The sequence below is a fragment of the Sorex araneus genome, chromosome 2, assembly GCF_027595985.1.
Source record: "Sorex araneus isolate mSorAra2 chromosome 2, mSorAra2.pri, whole genome shotgun sequence".
Taxonomy (NCBI): domain Eukaryota; kingdom Metazoa; phylum Chordata; class Mammalia; order Eulipotyphla; family Soricidae; genus Sorex; species Sorex araneus.
Genome location: NC_073303.1, coordinates 136,660,241 through 136,686,186, shown reverse-complemented (window position 1 = coordinate 136,686,186; position 25,946 = coordinate 136,660,241). Strand labels below are relative to the sequence as shown.

The 25,946-nt window shown below is 39.2% G+C and overlaps 1 protein-coding gene across 1 annotated transcript in view; it reads left to right on the top strand.

Annotated features, from left to right (window-relative positions):
- The window catches only part of LOC129398791 (protein mono-ADP-ribosyltransferase PARP14-like), a 129,463-nt gene that overhangs the window by 100,072 nt on the left and 3,445 nt on the right, over window positions 1-25,946 (top strand). The window contains exon 16 of the mRNA XM_055128147.1: window positions 22,911-23,085. Within this exon, the coding sequence (XP_054984122.1) occupies window positions 22,911-23,085 (175 nt within the window). The remainder of the gene's footprint in view (window positions 1-22,910; window positions 23,086-25,946) is intronic.

Here is a 25,946-nt window from a genome sequence, read left to right as displayed (position 1 = left end):
TGGCGGTGCTCAGGGGACCATATGGGATGCTGGGAATCGAACCCGGGTCGGCCGCGTGCAAGGCAAACGCCTTACCCGCTGTACTATCACTCCAGCCCCTAGTCTGTTCTCTTTTGAGATTTATTTTTGAATCTCTGAATCATGGCTGTTAATGTGCTTAAATGGCCTGATTTTGCTCTTTTGGGATTTATTTATGGGTCTCTGAAGCAAGGCCAGTAAATGATCTTGTATAGCTGGGCCAGAGGTGGTTTGTGGGAGTGAGTCCCACATACCTAACTTTTGATGGTTTAATTTCTTGGGAAACTTGGTCCCAAGTTGTTGGCCAGAGGCACAGCAGCAATTTTGGAGTATCAGGAAACCTGAAGGCACCATCGGGCTGCTGATGCACTTGCCCCGAAGGTACAGGTTGACCTGCTGTGTGGCACTAACCCTTGAGTTAATTTTTTTTATTATTAATATTCCACCTATGAATGTAGCCATTCAGTAATAATTGACTTTGATTTATTTTTTTAGATTTATTTTATTGAATCATCATGTGGAAAGTTACAAAGTTCTTAGGCTTATGTCTCAGTTATACAATGATCAAACACCTGTCCCTTCACAGTGCCCATATTCCACCACCAATAATAAAAAAAGTTACATCCCACCTCTCACCCCCAACCCCCCCCTCCACGTAACTGATAAATTTCACTTCCTTTTCTCTTTACCTTGATTACATTCCATATTTCAACACAAAACTCACTATTGTTGTTGGAGTTTCAACACAGACTCACTATTTTTGTTGGAATTTATCCCCCAAGAATACAGCCCTATTGACAAGGAAATATTTGATAATTAGTTTTCCACTGATGAGAATGAAGAAATAAAAAGTTGCGCGGCCGCAGTAGCGGCCACATGGTTTACAATTTCTGTATTTTAGTAATTAAGTCCAGGGAGATTTAAGTTGGAAATTGAATCATTTCCCTTCCTGGAGCAGCATGGAGCAAAAGCTTAGTTCACAGTCTGGATACATGGTTGCAAGCACTCGCTGGAACCCCAAGTCATATAGCTGGCTCTGGCTCCTGCTCGTTCCGCAGCCACACGGCTGTGCAAAGGCATGGCCACCCAGGTCGAATCTCAGCCAGAGCCCGAGCTTCGGCCCCGGCCCGAGACTGCCCAGGCATCCCGCTGTTTCAATAATTGACTTTGATTTCTTGACTTATTTTTCTTAGCTTAATAACTGTATATCCCATCCTTGTGGAATAAAAAGCACAATTTAATCTTAGAGCTGTGTTTGTATCCTAATAAATAGTTTTAAAAATTTATTTTATGTCCATATCACCATGTTTGATCTCCCCTAGTCACAGAGCTACACAGATTTGAGATATTAGTACTTAGGTAGGAATATTTTAATGTAATTAGATTTAGATTTCCAATCTAGAGTCATCTCATGTCACCATAATTAAATAATTACTAAAATTAAGGTTTTTTCTTTTTAAAAATTGAATCACTGTGAGATACACAGTTACAAAATTGTTCATGATTGATCTTTGGTCATACAATGTTTAATCACCCATCCCTTCACCAGTGCACACTTCCCACCACCAATGTTTCCCTCCTGCCACACCCGTCCCCCCAGCCTGACTCTATAGCAGGTACTTCTCTCTCTCCCCATCCCTTTCTCTCTCCCTCTCCCTCTCTCTCTCTCTCTCCTTTTTGGCATTATAGTTTGCAATATCAGGTATATCCCTTTACATCCTTTCAGTACTTAGTTCTTGTCTAGAGTGATCATTTTCAACAGTTAATGTCACAGTGGTCCAATCTCTATCCTAACTACTCAAATGCCCACACATTCTATGTCTGTCCCTCTCCCTCGAACTCATTTCACTCAACTTGATACTCTCTATGTCCATCCATTAATAAAATAATTTCATGACTTCATTTTTTCTAAAAGCTGCATAGTATTCCATTGTGAAGATGAACCATAGTTTCTTTAACCAATCATCTATTCTTGGGCACTCAGGTTGTTTCCAGATTCAGGCTATTATGCATAGTGTTGCAATTAACTTAGAAGTGTAGGTGGCTTTTCTGCAATGTGTTTGTGCACCTTCAGAGTATATTCCCATGAGTGGTTTTTCTGGGTCAAATGGAAGCTCAATTTCTAGTGTTTTAAGGAATACCCATATTGTTTTCCAAAATGGCTGGACCAGTTGGCATTGCCACCAACAATGAATGAAAATCCCTTTCTCCCCACATCCTCACCAGAACTGGTTACCCTTCTTCTTTTTGATGTGTGCCAGTCTTTGTGGTGTGAGATGATATCTCACTGTGTCTTGACTTGATCTCCCTGATGATCCATGACATCATCATCATCATCATCATCATCATCATCATCATCATCGTCCCATTGATCGTCGAATTTCTCGAGCGGTCTCAGTAACGTCTCCATTCCTCCAAGCCCTGAGATTTTAGAAGCCTCTCTCTACTCGTCCTTCCAACAATGCCATACTGGAGGCTCTTTCAGGGTCAGGGGAATGAAACCCAGCTTGTTACTGGTTTTGGCATATTAATACACTATGGGAACATTGTTAGGCTCTCCCATGAGGGCAGGAAACTCCAAGTAGTTTGCCAGGTTCTCCCAGAGAGAGAGAGAAGTAGGCTATAAGATATCGTGCAGCTGCAAAGTGGCTGCGCGCTTCTGTGAGCCTGCTTTTAAGTCTCTGGATGCTGGCTGTTGACAGGATTACACGGCTCTGGGAGCAGTCCCTGGATGTGACCGCCTAGCTACTGGGAAATGGGAAATCTGAGAGGAGGAGGCCCAGTCCCAATCCGAGCAGGCTTGGAGGTCTCAGCCCCGGGTCCCACACACCTGGGTTCCTCTGCCAGTACCTCCATGCATGAGGCTTGTCCGAACATGTGGAGAGGGGTCTTGAGCATGGCTGTGGCTAGGATCCAGAGGTCTTTGGCTGCCGGGAGGGGAATACAGCCAGACGCGCAAGCAAGAGACTCTGCTGATCCATGACATATAGCATTTTTTCATGCTCATTTTGACCATTTGAATTTCATCTTTGTGGGCATTTGCGTTCATTTCTTCTCCCAATTTTTTGATGGGGTTGGATGTTTTTTCTTGTAAAGTTCTACCCATGCTTTATAAATCCTTGATTTTGACCCCTTATTAGAAGTGCACTGGGTAAATAATTTCTCTTATTCCATGAACTGTCTTTATACCCTGATCACATGTACTTTGAGATGCAAAAGTTTCTTAGTTTAATGTACTCGGATTGTTTATCTTTGCTTCCACTTGTTTGGTCAGTGGTGTTTCGTCTTTGAAGGTGCCTTTAGCTTCAATGTCATGGACAGTTCTGCCTATGATTTCTTCCATGTACTTATGGATTCATGTATAATATTGAGGTCTTTAATCCATTTTTCTTGCTCTACTTCATATTTATTGCTCCTTTTTTTAAAGATTAAATGATTATATATTTGATCAGGGGCTGGAGCAATAGCACAGCAGGTAGGGCATTTGCCTTGCATATGGCTGAACCAGGTTCAATTCCTCTGTCCCTCTCGGAGAGCCCAGCCAGCTACCGAGAGTATCCCACCCGCATGGCAGAGCCTGGCAAGCTACCCATGGCATATTCAATATCCAAAAAACAGTAACAACAAGTCTCACAATGGAGATGTTCCTGGTGCCCGCTCGAGCAAATCGATGATCAACAGGATGACAGTGACAGTGATACAGTGATACTTGATCAGATGTGTCAGAATAATCAACTCCATTCTATTGATCTGCATGACTGTCTTTATTCCAACATCATGCTATTTTAATCACTACCACCTTGTAGTACATTTTTAAGTTAGGGAAGGTGATGCCCCCCATTTTCTTCTTCCAAAAAAATGCTTTACCTATTCACAGAGGTTTATTGTCCCATATGAATTTCAGGGGTGTTTGATCTTTTTCTTTGAAAAAAGTCATGGATATCCCTGTAGGGACTGCATTGAATCTGTATAGTGCTTTGGGAACTATTGCTATTTTGGTGATAATCCTCCCAATTCATGAGCAGGGAATGTGTTTCCATTTCCTCATGTCCTGTTTTATTTCTTGAAGTACTGTTTTGTAGTTTTCTTTCTATATGTCCTTCATCTTTTAGTTAAACTGATCCGAGGTACTTGATTTTCTGTGGCACAATTGTGAACAGGATTGCTTTTTTAAATATTTCTTTCTTCCCATTCATTATTTGTATATAGGATAGTCATAGACTTTCGCATATTGGTTTTGTAACCTGCCACTTTAGTTTACAAATCTATTGTTCCTAGGAACTTCTATCTGGATGCCCTTTATGTTTTTTTCTTGACTAAATGCTATGGCAAGTATTTCCAGTACTATACTGAATAGGAGTGGCAAGAGTGGTCAACCTTTTCTTGTCTCTCTTCTTAGCTTTTACTTTTCCCCATAGAGAAATGCTTTCTGTGAGGTTGTGGGTAGATAGCTTTGACTATATTGAGGAAAGTTCCTTCAACTTTCATTTTGTTGAGAGTCTTTTTTTAATCACTAATTGGTATTGAATCTTTTCAAATGCTTAGTCTGAATCCATTGATATGGTAATTGTTTTTTTTCTCCTTTTATTGGTATGGTGTATTTTGTTAATTCACTAGTGAATGTTAAACCATCCTTGCACCCCATACTTAGTCATGGTGTATCATCTTTTCTGATGAGTTGTTAGATTCCATTTACTCATATTTTGTTGAGAATCTTTGTATCTATGTCCTTCAAAGATAGTTGCCTATAATTTTCCTTTTCTTTATTTTATTTTATTGTGGTGTCTGTCTGCTTTTATTTGGTATCAGAGTGATATCTGCCTCATGGAAACTGGTTGGGAGTTTCTTCAATTTCCTGGGAAAGTTTGAAAAGGATTAGCAGTAGGTTCACTTTAAATGTTCGAAAGCATTTAATCATGAATCCATCTGGGCCTGAATTTTTGTTTCAGGGAAGAATTTTGATTTGCTTGATAGTGATGGCTCTGCTCAGGTATTCCAAATCCTCTTGATTAAGTCTTGGGAAGTTATAGAAATCCAAAAACGTATCCATTTCTTCTAGGTTCTCGTTTCACAGCATAAAGGTCATAGAGATTCTCAGTTATCTCTGATGATCCTTAGAATTTCTATGGTTACTGTTGTGATGCTCCCTTTTCATTTCTGATTCGGTTTATTAGGGTTTTCTCTCTCTCTCTCTCTGTGAATCTTGTTGATGATTTATAAATCTTGTTTATTTTTTTCAAAGAACTAGCTATTGATTTCATCGAGATTTTAGATATTTTTAGTTTTTCTTAATTCCAACTTGTTAATTTCTGCTCTAAGTTTTATTATTTTCCTTTATATTGCCTGGGTTGGGCTCCTTCTGCTGGTCATTTTCCAAGATCTTTTTTTTTTGTTGTTGTTGTTTATGGTTTTTTATTTTTTTTCATATGCTGGTCTATCGGAGGAAAAGAAGGAAATCCCTTTTAAAATTGACTGCAATTAGATTTTTGACAAGTTGTGCAAGGCTAGGTTGAAATTGACTAAGAAAAATAAAGAACCATCATTCAATATAAACTCTCTAATGTCACACATCAGTAGTTCACAAAGACACTTCCAGGGTTGGCCAGGGATGAGGTGGGCAAGAAGGGAAGAGGGGGAGTAGTAAAAGTGTCAGGTATCATTTTCCAAGATCTTAAATTGCAAAATCAAGTTATTTGCCCTTTCTTCCTTCCTGATGAACACTTGCAGAGCTATAAACTTTCCTCTTCACACTGCTTTTTCTGTGTCCCACAAGATCTGGGGGATCTAACTCATGTGTTCATTATCATTTGTTTCCAGGATTCTCTTGATTTCCTCTTTGATTTCCTCTCTAAGCCACTGGTTGTTCAGTAGCGTATTGTTCAATTTTCAAGTGTTTGATTCTCCATTTCTGTGTGCGATTAACTTCTTTTTCCAGTGCATGGTGGTCTGAAAAGATAGTCGATACAATTTCTACCCTCTAAATTTTATGTAGTTATATTTTGTGACCTGGCATGTGGGCAACCTTGAAGAATGTCCCATGTGCATTGGAGAAGAATGTGCATTTGGCTTTTGGGGGATGAAAAATTCTGTGTATATTTACTAGCTCCCTCTTTCACATTTCATTCTTCAAATCCAGTATTTTCTTTCTGAGTTTTAATCTCATTGATCTATCAAGAGGTGACAAAGCTGAAGTCTCCAACTACTATTGCACTGCTACCAATGTTCTCTTTGAAGCCTATTAGTTTTTTCAAGTATTTTTTCTGGTACCTCGTTGGTGTTTATATATTTAGGAGTGTAATTTCTTCATGATGTATATATCTATCCATATCCAATGGCTGGATGGATATGCCCAAAACAGTAATAATAAGTCTCTCAATGAGAGACGTTATTGGTGCCCGCTCAAACAAATCGATGAGCAATGGGATGACAGTGACTAACTGGTATATATCCTTTTTGTCATTAAAATTGAGCTTTGATGGCTCCTGTAACCTTTTCCAGCCTGAAATTTATGTTTTCAGATACTAATCTGGTCACCCTGACCTTTTTGAAGTAGTGGTTTGCATAAAGAATAGTTTTTCAATCCTTAGGCTTTGAGGCTGTGTTTACTGACTATTTAAATGTGTTTCTTATAGGCAGAAGAATGTTGGATTCAATATTTAATATCATTTTAATACTGTCTCTTAATGGTCTTAACTAGACCATTGACATCGAGAGAGATTATTGTCATGGGGTTTTGTGCCATCTTTCTCTAGAAGTTAGCTGTATTTTTGAGGTTCATCTTGCCTTACAATAGTCCCTTCAGCTCTTTCAAAGTTGGTTTTGAGTTTATGAAGTTCCTGAGATATTGTATATGCATGACGTTGTATGTCATACTTTCAAATCTTAATACTAAGTAAGTTTCTTCCCACCTGGAGAGGGTTCCCAAAGTAGTAGACTCTAGGAAAAAACATGCCCAAGACTGAATTTCTCCGTCTGGGGTCCAGCACACAAACCAATCTTGGAATGCAGTGGCTGCTGGCAGAAATGCTCCTGGACTGTGAACTAAGCTATGGCCCCATGCCGCTCGGGAAGGGGAAGGGTTTTTGTCCCTTGGCCTTTTCCCCTTTGTAGCAGCTTGGTGACCACCACCTTTCAGAGCCAATTGTACAGAGAGGAAGGAGTTTGCAGTGATGGGGTGCCCGGAAATCTCGTGATGGGGGGCGCAGAACCAGCCCTGCCCCCTCCCAAATGAGACCCCAAGTGGCCGCCCACGAACAGCTCTTCCACTCCTGCATGGCCATGATCCCAGAGGCATACAAACCAATCTCGGAATGCAGTGGCTGCTGGCAAATATCTCTGGACTTAATTACTAAAATACCAGAATTCCAAAACCGCATGGCCGATCTCTCGGCCATGCGACATCATATGCTCTTAATTATCAGCAATCACTGTATCATTGTCATCCTGTTGCTCATCAATTTGCTCGAGTGGGCACCAGTAACATCTCCGTTGTGAGACTTGTTGTTACTGTTTTGGCATATCAAATACACCACGGATAGCTTGCCAGGCTCTGCCATGGAGGTGAGATACTCTCGGTAGCTTGTCGGGCTCTTCAAGAGGGACAGAGGAATCGAACCCAGGTCAGCTGCATGCAAGGCAGATGCCCTACCCGCTGTGCTATTGCTCCCGCTGTGATGAAGTTAGAAAACAAATTATCTAATGATGCCTTTTCGGCAGGTCTGATTGTTAGGGGGAAATTCCAAATAATAATAGTGGGTTTTCTGTCGAAATTGAATGAATCAAAGTAAAGAGAGAATAAAGTGAAAATCATCTGCCACACAGGCAGGGTGGGGGGGTGGCAGGGGGGTATACTCTGGTTCTTGGTGGTGGAACATGGGCACTGGTGAAGGGATGGGTGTTTGATCATTGTATGACTGAGACTTAAACCTGAAAGCTTTGTAACTGTTCTCACAGTGATTCAATAATAATAATAATAATAAAGACTGAGTTCCTTATGTTAGTTATTACACAACACTATGTTGTAATATGGTAAGAATAGTAAATATATTCATTTACTTTGTGTATTTAGGTACAGAAGACTTCCAAGTTGGATTGGGTAATTAGCAATCAGCACAAAGAGACATTTGGAGGCCCCCCCAGATGAGGATTATGTGTTTATGTTCACAGAGCAACACAAATTACTTCCAAAGTAATCAAATCGTTCCTCTCCTTGTTCATCTTATTTGTTTTTACATCTTCCACTTACAAACATTAATGTTTCTCTCTGAAATTATGCTCTCAAATGGCTACTTATATCATACTGAATAACAATATTATTCTGATGCTTTCTTCACCTAAAGTGAATACATTCTATTTTATTGTACTATCATTGATATCTGTTTTTCCTAAAAATCCTAATTTTAGCTTTAAATACAGGATTTTGGACTCCTGGTTCTATGAATCTCTGTAATTCATCAATGTTTTTACCCTTCTTGACTTCATCCACTATCTCAATGCTGATAGCTCTCAAACCATCATCTAATATCTGGCTCAGATACTAGAATTTTATTCCAGTGGCATAGGATTTCTCCGTAAAGTGTATGTGGTAAATTCCTTTCTGTAAAACTTCCTTGCTCACTATAGCACTATCTTTCTCTTTACTAGTTCATCTTTTTACTTCTAGTCTTTCTAAGTAAAGCTACATTTTTACATGGTTCCCTTTATACACAATAAAATGTTTGCCAATAAATCGTGAATTTATATTTTCTCTTACTTTTTATTTATATACTACATCTTTGTTTTCATGAATTTAAAATCACTTAAAACATGCTTATTAAAAAAATTGAAGTGCCCTGGAAATACGTTTATCATACTGTTAGATGAAATACTAGGTTTTAAAAGTGGATTAAAAAGAATACTGGAAAAATTAGTACTGATATATTTGTCATTCATATAAATGCCTAACCTGAAATCCTAGATGAGGGCCACAAATTTGTTCATGAGCTTCTTAGCAGACAAAGCAAATAAACATTATTAAGGTTTATAACCATGGATTAAAAAAAAAAACCACTTATTGAGAAGCAGGACAGCTTTTTACAACACTTAAATGGACTTTTGAGAGAGTTTTCTCCCAAAAATCAAGTATTAGAGAACAGTCCCAAAAACAATAAAATCAAGAAAAATTTAGCAAGTTGTATACTACAAGTTTTTTTAAATCCCTCAGTGTAAACAAATCTAGTAATACAGTTCTATGAGACATCAATGCAATGTGATTCAAGTGTGATGACTAACTCTGAACTATTGATGTGATTCAAGTGTTCAGACTGGTTCTGAACTATTGATGGCCGGTTCTAAAATACCAAATATATGTAATTCAGGTACCATTCACAACCATCTGGTGGTGGTTGATTGCCCACTGTGTGAGATGCCAAGTCCAGATGAAGCAAGACCTTCTGGCTGACCAGCAGTGTCTGTAGTGGGCTCTGGAAACTCACCATTTTGACATTCGTATACAGAGACATTATTTCACTGAGTTTTCCCATGTATTTTCTCTTATATTAAAAAAGAGCAAAGATAGATTTTATTTGAGACCCTCTGTGAAAGTTTGCTGTGATGTGAAACATTAGCACGAAATATGGTTGATTTCTTTTTTAAAAATTTTTATTTGCTTATCGATTTGTTCGAGGAGGCACCAGTAACATCTCTCATTGAGAGACTTATTGTTACTGTTCTTGGCATATCCAATATGCACGGGTAGCTTGCCAGGCACTGCTGCGCAGGCTCAGTACTCTCGGTAGCTTGCGAGGCTCTCCGAGAGGGGCAGAGAAATCGAACTCGGGTCGGCCGCGTGAAAGGCGAACACCCAACCACTGTGTTATCGCTCCATCACCATGAGGTACAGTTACAAACTTAGACTTTCGTCTTGCATTTAAACCATACAATGATCGAGCATCCATCCCTCCACCAGTGCCCATTTCCCACCACCAATAGTCCCAGCATCCCTCCCACCACCCCCACCCCATCCACTCCACCCCCCCTTTGCCTCTGTGGAGGGGCATTCCATTTTGCTCTCTTTCTCTCAATTTGGGTGTTGTGGTTTTCTATAGAGGTATTAAGTGACCATCATGTTCAGTCTATAGTCTACTTTCTGCCCACATCTCCCATCCAGAGTGGGCCCTCCTAGCACCATTCACTTGGAGTTTCCTTCTCTATTTCAGTTGCCTTTTCCCCCCAGCATGTGAGGCCAGCTTCTAAACTGTGGAGTAATCCTCCTGGTACTTATCTCTACTATTCTTGGGTGTTAGTCTCCCATTCTGTTACTTTATACTCTACAAATGAGTGCAATTTTTCTATGTCTGTCCCTCTCTTTCTGACTCATTTCACTCAACATACTCTCCATGTTGACCCACCTATATGAAAATTTCATGACTTCATCTTTTCTAACAGTTGCATAGTATTCCATTGTGTACCAACATTTCCTTAACTAGTCATCTGTTCTCAGGCACTCAGGTTTTCTCTGATTCTGGCTATTGTAAACAGTGCTGCAATGAATATACAAGTGCAGATGTAATTTCTACTATACCTTTTTGCATCTCCGGGATATATTCCCAGAAATGGTGTTGCTGGGTCAAATGGGAGCACAGTTTCTAATTTTTGAGAAGCGTCCATACTATTTTCCAAAAGGGCTGCACCAGTCAGCATTCCCACCAGCAGTGAAGGAGAGTCCCTTTCTCCCCACATCCATGCCAACACGGGTTGCTTTTGTTCTTTTGGATGTGGGCAAGTCTCTGTGGTATGATATCTCATTGTTGTTTTGATCTGCATCTCCCTGATGATTAGTGATAAGGAGCATTTTGTTCATGTGTCTTTCGTCCATTCGAATTTCTTCTTTGTGAAAGTTTCTGCTCATTTCATTGCCCCATTTTCTGATGAGGTTCGATGTTTTCTTCTTGTGGAGTTCAATCAGTGCCTTGTGAATCCTTGACATCAACCCCTTATCAGATGGACATTGGGTGAATATCCTTTCCCATTCTGTAGACTGTCTTTGTATTCTGGCGACTGTTTCTTTTGAGGTGCAGAAGCTTCTCAGTCTAAGGTAGTCCCATTTGTTTATCTCTGTTTCCACTTGCTTGGCCAATGGTGTGTCACCTTTAAAGATACCTTTAGCTTCAATGTCATGGAGGGTTTTGTCGATCTTGTTTTCAATGTACCTGATGGACTCTGGTCTGATGTTGAGGTCTTTAATCCATTTTTTTAAAAAAATTATTAGTTAATTGCTGTAGGGTACAGTTACAAACTTATGAACATTCATGTTTGTATTTGGTTTACCAACCTCCACCAGCGCCCATTCTCCTCCACCAATGTTCCCTGTATCCCTCCTACCACACCCACCCCAACCCCCACCACCTCACCCTGCCTCTGTGTCAGGGCATTCCATTCTGTTCTCTCTCCTGTTGAATGTTGTAGTTTGCAATAGAGGTATTGAGTGGCCATCATGTTTGGTCTATAGTCCACTTTTGGTACACGACTTTCAATCCGAGTGGGTTCTCCCAACATTCTCTACTAGGTGTTCCCTTCTGTCTCTGCTGCCTTTTCCCCCACCATGTGAGGCCAGTTTCCAAGCTGTGTGGCAGATTTTCTGGTTCTAATTTCTACTACTTTTGGGTGTTAGTGTCTCATTCTGCTACTTTATATTCCACATATGAGTGCGATTTTCTATATCTATCTCTTTCTTTCTGACTCATTTCACTAAACATGACACTCTCCATGTTGATCCACTTATAGGCAAATTTCATGACTTCATCTTTTTTAACAGCTGCATAGTATTCCATTGTGTAGCTGTACCAAAGTTTCTTTAACAAGTCATCTGTTTTTGAGCACTCCGTTTTTTTCCAGATTTTGGCTATTGTAAATAGTGCTGCAATGAACATAGAAATGTAGATCTCATTTATATATACCTTTTTCTCTCCAGGATATATTCCAGGAGCGGTATTGCTGGGTCAAATGGAAGCTCAATTTATAATTTTTTTGAGAATCATCCATATTTTTTCCGCATTCCCACCAGCAGTGAAGGAGAGTCCCTTTCTCCCCACATTCGCGCCAACACCGGTTGTTTTTGTTTTTATGGATGTGGCCAGTCTCGGTGGTGTGAGATGATATCTCATTGTTGTTTTGATCTGGATCTCCCTAATGATTAGTGATATAGAGCATTTTCTCATGTGCCTCTCAGCCATTCAGATTTCTTCTTTGGGAAAGTTTCTGTTCATTTCATCACCCCATTTTTTGATCGGGTTGGCAGTTTTCTTCTTGTGGAGTTCAACCAGTGCCTTGTATATCTTTGATATCAACCCCTTATCAGATGGGTATTGGGTAAATATGCTTTCCCATTCTGTAGGCTGTCTTTGTACTTTAGACACTGTATCTTTTGAGGTGCAGAAGCTTCTTAGTTTAAGGTTTATTTATCTTTGTTTTCACTTGCTTGGCCAGTGGCATGTCATCTTTGAAGATACCGTTTACTTCAATGTCGTGGAGGGTTTTGCCAACCTTGTCTTCAATGTACCTTATGGATTGTGGTCTGATGTTGAGGTTTTTAATCCATTTTGATCTGACTTTTGTACATGGTGATAAACAGAGATCTGAGCCCATTTTTTTGCATGTAGTTGTCCAGTTTTGCAAGCACCATTTGTTAAAGAGGCTTTCCTTGCTCCACTTCACATTTCTTGCCTCCTTATCAAAGATTAGATGTTGAAACAATTGCGGTGGTGTATAGGGATATTCCACCCTGTTCCATTGGTCTGCGGCTCTGCCCTTGTTCCAATACCATGCTGTTTTAATTGTTACTGCTTTGTAGTAGAGTTTGAGGTTGGGGAGGGTGATGCCTCCCATCTTCTTTTTCCAAAGAATTGCTTTAGCTATTCGTGGGCGTTTGTTACTCCATATGAAATTCAGGAGTTCTTGATAAATTTCTTTGAAGAATTTCATGGATATCCTTATAGGGATCGCATTGAATCTGTATAGTGCTTTAGGGAATATTGCCATTTTGACAATGTTAAGTCTTCCTATCCATGAGCAGGGAATATGTTTCTATTTCCTTGTGTCTTCTTTTATTTCATGGAGTAGGCTTTTGTAGTTTTCTTTGTAGAGATCCAAGCCTCTTTAGTTAGGCTGATTCTGAGGTACTTGATTTTCTGGGGCACAATTGTGAATGGCATTGTTTGTTTGTTTTTTTAATGTCTCTTTCCTCTGTCTCACTACTTGTGTATAGGAAGGCCATGGATTTTTGGGTATTGATTTTATAGTCTGCAACTTTACTGTGCATGTCTATTGTTTCTAGGCGTTTCTTAGTAGAGGTTTTAGGATTTTAGTGAGAGCTTGATTTCTTCCTTTCCTATCTGTATGCCCTTAATGTCTTTTTATTGCCTAATTTCTATTGCAAGTACTTCCAGTACTATGTTGAACAGAAGTGGTGAGAGTGGGCATCCTTGTCTTTCCCTTATCTTAGAAGAAAGGCCCTTAGTTTTTCTCCATTGAGGATAATGCTTGTCAATTTTGTGGTAGATGGCTTTGACTATCTTGAGGAAAGTTCCTTCTAAACCCATTTTGGTGAAAGTTTTCATCATAAATGGATGTTGGATCTTGTGAAATGCTTTCTTTGCATCTATTGAAATAATCATATGGTTTTTATTTTTACTTTTGTTGATGTGATGGATTATGTTGATTGATTTCCGATGTTAAACCATCCTTGCATCCTGGGGATGAATCCGACTTGGTCTGATGTATGATCTTTTTGATGAGTTTTTGGATTCTACTTACTAGTATTTTGTTGAGGATCTTCACATCTGTGTTCTTCAGGGGTATTGCCGTGTAGTTTTCCTTGTTAGCAGTGTCTTTATTTGCTTTTGGTATTAGGCAGATCTGTGCCTCATAGAAACTGTTTGGGAAGGTTCCTACTTTTTCAATTTTCTGGAAATGCTTGAGAAGAACTGGCAACGGGTCCTCTTTAAATGTTTGAAAGAATTCGCTAGTGAAACGATATGGGCCTGGCTTTTGTTTTTGAGAAGACTTTTGATTACAGTTTCAATTTCCTTTATATTATTAGGTCTGTTCAGGTATTCCAAGTCTTCTTGGTTCAGTCTTGGGAGATTGTAGGAATCCAGGAATTCATCCATTTCTTTTAGGTTCTCTTGTTTAATAGCATACAGACTTTCAAAGTAGTCTCTTATGATGTTTTGAATTTCATTGGTTTATGTTGTGATGTCCCCGTTTTAATTTCTGATTCAGTTTATTAGGGTTCTCTCTCTCTTTTTTTTGTGAATCTTGCTAGTGGTTTATCAATCTTATTTATTTTCTCAAAGAACCAGCTCTTGGTTTCATTGATCTTTCCGATTGTTTTTTTGGCTTTCCATGTCGTTAATTTCTGCTCCAAGTTACTGAAACTCTTCAGTGCCACCCTCAAGAACATCATGCGATGAGTGGAATGGGAAGGAATGGGAGTGAAGATAGACGGTTGGCAATTATACTACCTCTTCTTTGCGTTCTCATAACACCAAACGTTGGCCAAGCAGCACAAATGCTGGCCGACTTCGATCACGAGTGTGGAAAGGTCGGATTGCAGCTGAATCTCAACAAGACGGTGTTCATGAAAAACAAACTGGTCCCTGAAGCTCCATTTGCTCTTAATGTAACGAACATCTCCGAATGTAGCAGCTATGTATACCTTGGTGGAGAATCAACATGAGGAACAACTTGGTGCCAGAACTGCACAGAAGGAAGAGAGCAGCGTGGAATGCCTTCAAGAGAGTCGAAGAAGTGGTTAAGAGAATGAAGAACCTTCAACTCCAGACACATCTTTTCGATTCCACCATTCTTCCTGCACTAATATATGCCTCAAAGACCTGGGCCCTATGCAAACAGTATGAGAATACTATTAGGGTATCCCAAAGAGAAATTGAAAGAGCTATGCTAGGAGTACCACGTCTCACTTAAGTGAGAGAAGGAATCAGGAGTTCTGACCTCCGTCGATGGTCAAGAATCAGGGATGCTATCGCCTTTGCCAAGGCATCAAAAATCAGATGGGACGGTCATGTAATGTGAGTCAGAGACTACCACTGGACTTGAGCTGTTACTGACTGGATTCCATGGGATGTCAGAAGACCTCGTGACCGCCCACCAACTAGATTTCTTTGTCAAATACCTGAATTAACGATTTGAGGCTCTCCCTGTGCCTGGAGCAAGCAGATATCATTGGGCTGCACTGGCTCGCGACAGGGACAAATGGAGACATTACCGGTGCCCGCTTGAGCAAATCAAAGATCAATGGGATGACAAGTGATGCTAGTTATATTATTCCTTTCCTTCGATCTGGTTTGGGTTCTTTTTGCTGGTCCTTTTCTAAGATCTTGAGCTGTGAAGTCAAGCTATCTATGTAGGCCCTTTCTTTCTTCCTGATGAATGCTTGCAGGGCTATAAATTTTCCCCTTAACACAGCTTTAGCTGTGTCCCATAGGTTCTGATAGCTTGTGTCTTCATTCTCATTTGTTTCGACGTATCTTTTGATTTCTTCCTTGATTTACTCCATGACCCACTCATTGTTCAACAATGAGTTGTTTAATTTCCAGGTGTTTGATTTTGTTCTCTGCATCTGTGTGTGATTAACTTCTATCTTCAGCGTATCATGGTCTGAAAAGATAGTTAATACAATTTATATCTTCCCGATTCTATTGAGGTATGTTTTGTGACCCAGAACGTGGTCTATTTTGGAAAATGTTCCATGTGCGCTGGAAAAGAAGGTGTATTCTTTCTTTTGGGGGTGTATAGCCCTGTATAGGTCTATTAGCCCTGTCTCCATTTCTTCCTTCAGAGCCATTGTTTCCTTGCTGAGTTTTGTTCTTGTCGATCTATCCAGAGGTGATAAGGCAGTGTTGAAGTCTCCAACTACTATCGTGGTGCTAGTGATGTCCTCCTTAAATTCTGTTATGAGTTGTTTTAAGTATTTATCTGGCCGCTCATTAGGTGCGTATACGTTTAAGAGTGTGATTTCTTCCTTTTATACATACCCTTGATGAATAGAAAATGACCTTCTCTGTCCCTTCCCATATTTTTCAGCCTGAAATCTATGTTGTCAGATACTAGTATGGACACCCCAGCTTTTTTGCTTGTGGAATTGTTTTCCATCCTTTTACTTTGAGCCTGTGTTTGCTCTGACTGTTCAGGTGTGTTTCTTTTAGGCAGCAGAAAGTTGGGTTTAGTTTCCAAATCCATTTTGCCACTCTGTGCCTCTTGGTTGATGAATGTAGTCCGTTGACATTAAGAGAAATTATTGTAAGGGGATTGTGTGCCATCTTTCTGTAGGGTTTGTTGTTCTTGTAGTGCTTTTCCTTGTCTTATAGTATCCCTTTTAGTTCTTCTTTTAAGTTTGGTTTTGAGTGTATGAAGTTTATGAGCTGTTGTTTCTCCGTGAAATAATGTATAGTTCCTTAAATTTTAACTGAGAGTTTAGCCAGGTAAAGTATTCATGGTGAGGCATTCATTTCATTGAGGTTTTTCACTATATCCCACCATTGTCTTTCGGCTTGGAAGGTTTCCTCTGATAGGTCTGCTGTGAATCTGATAGGGTGCTCCTTTGTATGTGATTTCCTTCTTTGATCTTGCTGCTTGCAGTATTGTGTCTCTATTCACGTCATTCATCATTCTGACTATGATATGCCTTGGAAATTTTCTATTTGGGTCCCTTATTAGCTGGCACCCTTTGGGCTACTTGGATCTGGATGCCCGCATTCTCTAGCTCTGGGAATTTCTTAGCAATGATATCTTTAACTTTGGTTTTTTCATTGGGATTGGTTCCCTGTGCTTCTGGTACTCCAAAGTTTCTTATGTTCTTTCTCTTGAGGTCATCCCCTAGGACTCTAATTCGCTCTAGAGCCATTTTGAGGTCTTTTACCATTATTTGTTGTTGCCTATATGCTTTGTGTAGCTCATCCTCAAGCTCACTAATTCTTTCTTTGGCTGTAGCCATTCTACTATAGAGGTCTTCTACTGAGTTTTTTTTATTTCATCTACCAATTCCTTTAATTGTGTCCTTCTGTTGGTAGCTTTAAAATTTCTGCTCTCATTTCTTCCTGTATTATCTTGGTAGTTCGTTTCAATGCTGCGTTCATATCTTCCCTAAATTTATTGGATGTTCGTTCCATAGTTGTTTTGAGTTCATCAACCATCTTCACGATTTCCTCTCTGAATTCTATCTGAGAGGAGGTTGTATTTGTGGATAGTCCCTGTTGAGGTTTCTGTGATCTTTTCTTCATTCTCTCCTGATGGTGGCTATTTTCACTGTTTCTTCATGTTGTTATGGGCCTTACTCTCAGGTGCTCTTCCTAGCTTATGTAGGGCTTCTATTGAAGACATGAGGCTATGATCTCTTTATAGAGGGCGTTTGTGCTGCTTGTTGTGTTCACTGGCAGTTTTTGTGAAATTTGGATAGGATAGGGTACTTGACTATTAGCATATAGTGACTAAGATGGCCAGGGTGTTCTTCAAAGAAATAGGTTGTACAGATTGTGACCTAAGCGCGATGCAGGAAAGGGGAGAAATACCTGCGGCTGCATGAGCGGCCAAAGCTCCAAAAGGAGGCCATGCCCCTTTTTGAGACCATGCCCCCAATGTAAGGACATGCCCCTGACAACCTAGTGGAAAAACAAGGCGAAAACCTGGGTGGTTCAGGACTGATACCTAGGCAGGAGAAGGGGATCAGGGTGGCACGGAAAGGAGACTAAGGGCGACAGTGTGGGGGTGGGGGGCTTCAGAGCCCCAGAACACGAGGGGGGGGGCGACCGAAGAGCTCTTTCACACTGAGCAGAGTTGCAGGAGGGCAGTCCCAATTACCTGGGCAAGAGAAGGGGTCAGGGCGGCGCGGAGAGGAGATTCTCTTTAATTCATTTTTATCTGACTGCTGTACATGAGGATTAGGTGGAGGTCTGAACTCACTTTTTGCATGTAGCTGTTCAGTTTTGACAGCACCATTTGGTTTTATATTTTTAGTTTTAAAATTTTATTGAATCACCGTGAGATAGTCACAAGCTTTCATGTTTGGGTTACAATCTCACAATGATCAAACACCCATCCCTGCACCAATGCACATTCCCCACAATCAATACCCCCGGTATATCCCCCTTTTCCACCCTACCCCTACCTCTAAGGCAGACAATATCCCCCATACTCTCTCTCTACTTTTGGGCATTTTAGCTTGCAACACAAACACTGAGAGGTCATCATGTTTGGTCCATTATCTACTTTCGGCATGCATCTCCCATCCCAACTGGTTCCTCCAGCCATCATTTTCTTAGTGATCCCTTCTCTATTCCATATGCCTTCTCCCCTCCGCTCATGAAGCAGTCTTCCAGCTATGGGGAAATCCCCCTGGCCCTTGTATCTACTGTCCTTGGGTGTCAGCCTCATGTGATGTTACCCTACACTCCACAAATGAGTGCAGTCCCTCTATGTCTGTCCCTCTCTTTCTGACTCATTTCACTTAGCATGATACTCTCCATGTTTATCCATTTATAAACAAATTTTATGACTTCATCTCTCCTAATAGCTGCATAGTATTCCATTGTGTAGATGTACCAAAGTTTCTTTTACCAGTCGTCGGTTTTAGGGCATTGGGTTGTTTCCATATTTTGGCTATTGTCAACAGTGCTGCAATGAATATGTAGGTATAGATGTCATTTCTACATCCTCGGGATATATTCCCAGAAGTGGTATTGCGGGGTCATATGGAAGCTCAATTTCTAGTACTTGAAGGACTGTCCATATTGTTTTCCAGAAAGGCTGGACCAGTCAGCATTCCCACCAACAATGAAGGAGCATCCCTTTTTCCCTACATCCACGCCAGCACTGGTTGCTTTTGTTCTTTTGAATGTGTGCCAGTCTCTATGGTGTGAGATGATATCTCATTGTTGTTTTGATTTGCATCTCCCTGATGACTAGAGATGTGGAGCATCTTTTCATGTGCCTTTTGGCCATTTGTATTTCTTTTTTGAGGAAACTTCTGTTCATTTCTTCTCCCCATTTTTTGATGCGGTTGGAGGTTTTTTCTTATACAATTCTACAAGTATCTTGTATATCCTGGATATTAATCCCTTATCAGATGGGTATTGGGTAAATATTCTTTCCCATTCTGTGGACTCTTTCTGTATTTTGATCACTGTTTCTTTTGAAGTGCAGAAGCTTCTTAGTTTGATGTAGTCCCATTTGTTTATGTTTGCTTCCACTTGCATGGTCAGTGCTGTTTCGTCTTTAAATATCCTTTTAGCTTCAATGTCATGGAGAGTTCTGCCTACATTTTCTTCGATGAACCTTGTACATTCATGTCTGGTATTGACATCTTTAATCCACTTTGATCTGGCTTTTGTGCCTGGCATTAGACAGAGGTCAGAGTTCATTTTTTTGCAGGTAGCTATCCAGTTTTCCCAGCACCACTTGTTGAAGAGGCTTTCCTTGTTCCACTTTGCATTTCTTGCTCTTTTCTCAAAGATTAAGTGGCCATATATTTGTCTCCTGTGACAGGATATTCAACTCTGTTCCATTGGTCTGCAGGTCTGTTTTTATTCCAATATCATGCGGTTTTAATTACTACTGCTTTGTAGTAGAGTTTGAAGTTGGGGAAGGTGACACCACTCATCTTTTTTTCCAAGGATTGCTTTAGCTATTCATGGGTGTTTATTGTTCCATATAAATCTCAGGAGTGTTTGTCTATTTCTTTGAAAAATGTCATGGGTATCCTGATATGTACTGCATTAAATTTGTATAGTGCTTTGGGCAGTATTGCCATTTTGATAATAGTAATTCTCCCTATCCACGAGCAGGGGATGTGTCTCCATTTCATAGTGTCGTCCTTTATTTCTTGCACCATTTGTTAAAGAGGCTTTCCTTGCCCACTTCATATTTCTTGCTCCCTTATCAAAGATTAGATGATCATATATTTGAGGGTGTGTGTCAGGATATTCAACCCTGTTCCATTGATCTTTGGCTCTGCCTTTGTTCTAGTACATGCTGTTTAAATTATTACCACTTTGTAGTAAAGTTTGAGGTTGGGGAAGTTTATGCTTCCCATCTTCTTTTTCCCAAGAATTGCTTTAGCTATTCGTGGGGACTTATTGTTCCATATGAATTTCAGGAGCACTTGCTCTATTTCTTTGAAGAATTTCATGGGTATCCTTATAGGGATCGCATTGCATTTGTACAGTGCTTTGGGGAGTATTGCTAATTTGACAATGTTAATTCTCCCAATCCATGAGCAGAGGATATGTTTTCATTTCCTCGTGTCCTATTTTATTTCATGAAGTAGCTTTTTATAGTTTTCTTTATACAGGTCCCTTACCTCCTTAGTTAAGCTGATCCAAGGTACTTGATTTTCTGAGGCATAATTGTGAACGGGATTGCTTTTTTTCATGTCACTTACTTCTCTCTTATTTTTGCATAGAGGAAAGCCATGGACCTTTGGATATTGATTTTATAGCCTGCAACTTTACTGTACAAGTCTATATTGTTTCTAGGAGTTTCTTGGTAGAGGTCTTAGGGTATTCTAAATATAGTATCATATCATCTGCAAATAGTGAGAGCTTTATTTCTTCCTTTCCTAACTGAATGCCTTTCATATCCTTTTCTTGCCTAACCATTATTGAGAGTACTTCCAGTACTATATTGAACAGAAGTGGTGGGAGTGGGCATCGTTGTCTCGGTTCCCTGAATCCAGAAATTTATCCATTTCTTCTAGGTTCTCTTGTTTTGTGGAATACAGACTTTCTAAGTAGTCTCTGATGCTCTTTTGAATTTCTTTGGTTTCTGTTGTGATGTCCCCTTTCATTTCTGATTTGGTTTATTTGGGTTCTCTCTCTTTCTTTGTGAGCTTTGCTAGTGATTTACCAATCTTGTTTATTATCTCAAAGAATCAGCTCTTGGTTTTGTTGATATTTCAGATTATTTTTTGGGTTTCTATGTCGTTAGTTTCTGCTCTAAGTTTTGTTATTTCTTTCCTTCTGCCTGATTTTTGGGTTGATTTCTTATCCTCATGTTTTTTAGCACTTGTCACTGAATTTTTTAACGCTTGTCACTATGACTTTTAGCATCCATAAACATCCATCTAGATTCAAAACTTCTGCTACATTTGATTTTTCTTCCTCCATCTGTAATGAAACATTTGGCATAAGTTGAGGTAATCATGGCATTGAAGAATATTCTACTTCATATTTCTAGGATTTGAAATGAAGGCATTCTTTGAGGTAATGGTACCATTATTAGGAAGTGATGTTAACATAAATCCACACTATCTACTGATAATTTCATATTCATATTTCAAGATATCATTCTTTGTGTGGTGGAGTGGATTAGACTTCACCATGCTTTTCTCAGTGCTTGATGGTGCTCAAGAGATCAAATATGGTACCAGGGATAGAATTTTGGTCAATTGCATACAAGGCAAGCACCTTAAACTCTGTACTATCTCTTTGTTTCCCCAAAAAGCTTTCTTAAATCTTTTCCTCCCACAAAAATCTGATTTAAAATTTCTTTTCATCATATTATCTTTCTTTGCCTCTTCTGATTTGCAGCAGTAATCCTGCATTCTAAAAATTATTTTTATGACATTGAGTTTTTAAAAGTGTTTAGGCCTGTGTGTCATTGAGCCCCACATTCTGACTCTGTTTTATCTGAATATTTTTACCCTAAGCATGTTTTCTAATAGATTATAGATTTGTCTGATTCCTCTTGAATCCTGCAATTCACGGCCCAAGAGCTTCCATAATATCCCTGGTGGTCAGTTTCTGTAGTTAACATAAAGCATGGTTATTTTGCTCTGAAATAATATTTCTTCTGACAGATTTCATGTACCACTCTTCTAACCAGACAAAAGATAATTTTATATTCATTAGTGTTCTTGTCTAGGCTGTCTAAGACTTTCCCCAATGTCAGAACATGGCTAGACAAACTAATATCCTAGAAGGATGGGTCTCTTGCATTGAACCCTGGCCAGGTTAGCCAAGAATTGTGAGTGGGGCCCCAAGACTCCCTAAACAGTGCTTGAGAACAAAATATTGCTAAAATATCATTTAAAAATTTTTATCATAAAACATGGCTTAGAATTTTTTTAATATCCAGCATTTAAAAGTGTTAGAAGTTTGGGTTTGGAGATGTAGCTCAACGGGTTGGAATACATGCTTGGAGACCTGGTTTAATGATCAGAGAGATACGGTGCCCTGAACACCACTGGGAATCTAGCAAGATATGGTCGCCTGAACACCACTGAAGTTTCTCCGAGCACAGAGCTGAAATAGCTCCCGAGCATTGCCAGGCGGCCACAAAAGAAAAGAGAGAAAACAGGGCTTATTTAGTAAAACATTTGATCTAAAAAAGATACTTAAATAAGAAAGCTGACAACTGTCATCGAATTTGCTCTTGTTTGTTTGGGGACCACAACAGATAGTATCCAGGACTTATTCATGGTGCTGCGCTCAGGGATCACTTCTGACAGTGGGTAGGGAACCATATGTGGTACTGGGGATTTGAACCACGGTTGGCTACTTGCAAAGTAAGCACCAGAACTCCTGTAGTATCGCTATGATCCTAAAACTACAGTATTATTGCTTATTTTGGGCTCACATCTGGCAGTGCTCGACTATTTCCCGGCTCTATGCTCAGGGTCACTCCTAGAGACGCTCTCACATGCTGTGCAGGAGATCAAATCAGGACTGCAGCCAAAGTAGCGGCATGAAGGCAAAGTAACTTACCTCCCACACTGTCTCCCCAACCTTGAATTTACTCTTATTATTATACTTTATATGTATAAAAATGGTGATTGTGTTTCATTTGCTATACCTTGTCATGTGCTCTCGAGACTAGTAAATTTTTCTGATTGGTTTCAGATTGAGAGGATTCAGAATCTACCTCTCTGGAATAGCTACCAGACAAAGAAGAAAGCCATGGGTTCCAAGAATAACAATGTAATAAATGAGAAGCAGCTCTTTCATGGGACAGATGAGAACTCAGTCTCCCATGTCAATGTCAATGGTTTTAATCGCAGTTATGCAGGAAAGAATGGTAAGAGTGATCTGGTTACTCTGAATGGGTTGTCAGCCATGAGAACCCATACTGTGTAGGGAATGTGAATTGCATCAGAGTCTCTCTTGGTTGGTTGTTGTGTTGACTATTTCAACCCAAAGAGAACTAACTTGGATTGGAGAAAAAATTTTAAACTATGCCACACACACACACAGAGAGAGAGAGAGAGAGAGAGAGAGAGAGAGAGAGAGAGAGAGAGAGAGAGAGAAACGCAGACACATTTATGAGGGTCACATTCAGGAAACAGGGCAGAATAAGCTGTATCAGGAAAAATGACCCTCTCAATGCACAACCAGAAACCAGTCCAGTGTCTCAGGTAACTTTCTTCTGTTTATCACTGGAGGATATCCAATCAATTCACACTGTCCCCACACTCAGGATAGTAACTGATTAAACCCTATCACAATTTGACCTCTCTCACTATATACCCAATTTCACAAAAATCACACATGCACTATGTAAAACCAATTAAACCCTATGACAGAATGAATGAAGGGAAAAGACTTCAGAAATGAATATCAACAACACAGGAATTGGATTCTAATGGACTGTTAATTTATTTTTATATATTTTTATTGAGTTGCTGTGAACTACAGTTATTCATGATTGAGTTTCAGGCAGATAATGTTCCAGTGTCAGTCCCTTTCATCAATGCCCACTTGCCTCTACCAATGCCCCAGTTTCCCGCCCTCCCACCCCCTGCCCCACAGCCTGCCTCTATGGCCAGCATGTTTGCCCTCCACCATTGTTGTGTCTTCTCTTGTGTCAAGCTTCCTGAGGAGCACCAGATCTCAGACTCTTTGTTTCTATTGCCTTTGGCGTTTGTTATTCCCTATCATGCTTCTTTATAACCTACATTGAGAGAGATAATTCTGTCTGTCCCTCTCCCTCTGATTCACTTCACTTAAGGTGATGCTCTCCAGATTCATTCATGTAGCAGCAAACTTCATGACCTCATCTTTCCTTATGCCCAAGTAGAATTCCATTGTGATATGAACAATCATTTTTTTCTAATACAGTGTTCTTGGGTACTTGGGTTGTTTCCAGATTTTGGCTATTATAAATAGTGCTTCATTAAATAGGAAAGCAAATGTCTTTTCTGCGTTGTATTTTTGGCTTTTTGGTGTACTCCAAGGAGTGAAATTGATGGATTTTATGAAAGTTCAATTCTTAGTCTTATTAAGGAATTGAACAGTGAATTTGCATGAGCTATTTTGAAAATTCAGTAAGATAATCAAAGTTGTATAACACAAATCAAATAATAAGAAATAACGTAGAAGTTCTTCATCAAATGATTGAAACTATAAAATATTCAAAATTGAGATACTCCAATGAAATTGAAAATTCCTTGAGCATAGTAAGCAGATTTAATTTTCTGAGGAAATAAACTTTGAAATCTAGGATAAAGTTTCAGAAGTGATTCAAATGAAAGAGGAAAGAACCAAACTTTAGGAAAAATTGCAATAAAGTTTTTAGGATATGAAATAAGATTAACAGTTATATAAGAAAATAACAGTTACATAAGAACATATAAAAGATGGTGAAGAGAGCAAAAGGAATACAGCCTAATTAGAGAAAGAAGAGCAGAAACCTTTGGAAAGAACTAATCATAGAAATGTGAGAAGCTTACAGAGCAACCAAGGATCTAAATACAAATACAGCATCTATATACAAGACACAACATTGTTAATCAGAAAAAAACAACTTAAAAAAATTTAAATGTTTCAAGGTGAAAAATACATATCATAGAATAGTACATAGAATAACCCCAATCAGGCTATATAATATTTTAGTAGATTTCTACATGAAGGAAAGTGTGGAATAGCTAGTTCACAATTCTAAATGATAAAACTACTAGCAATATAAGTAAAATATGGTAGGGAAATAAAGCCATTTGCATAAACACATATAGTATAATATTTTACTGTCATTATACCTGCATTATAAAAAATATAAAAATTCATTCTTTTATAGGAAAGGAAGAATAAAAAAATCTTCTGCAATGTGTTAAATATTAATAATCAGAAATACAAACAAGAATAAAGTGAAACATTACAGAATATTAAAGGAGAGGAACAAAGACCAAGATATTTTTAGCCTAAGGACAAGTTGATACCAGCACAAAAAGACTATCTTTGATAAGAGACTGATAAAATCCTCATAATAAATATAGACCAAAATCTTGAATAAAAACATTGAGAAGGGAGAAAATGAATAAATGGAGATAATCAGTAGGAATACAATCCAAATGAAAGGCAGATGGAAATTCATGAATAAAAGTTAATGTTTGAGGTGAGGCTGAGTTAATTCAACCACAGAGACTCCACTCCCTCCATAAAACAGGGTCCCTAAAGGAACTTCCTCCCATCCTTCAAAAGAATGGGTGGTGTGTGGTGGCGGGAGTGTTCGTGGAACATAGGCCTAGATGTACGTGTGCGTGTGTATTCTTGAGCTTTATATATATAATATATATTATATATTATATAATATATATTATATATATTCTGGGATATATATATATATATATAAAGCCCAGAATCAAACCTGAAGTCATTACTAGGGAATTCTACCACATTTTCAAAGAAAATATAGTAACTATTTTTCTCAAATTTTTCCAAAAAATTGAAGAAATGGAATGATCCAAAACTCATTTAGGAGATGAAGTTTACAAGAAAGGAAGGAAGGAAGGAAGGAAGGAAGGAAGGAAGGAAGGAAGGAAGGAAGGAAGGAAGGAAGGAAGGAAGGAAGGAAGGAAGGGAGGGAGGGAGGGAGGGAGGGAGGAAATAACACAGAATGTAAACTATAGACTGGTATATTTATGAAAAGACATGCAAAGATTC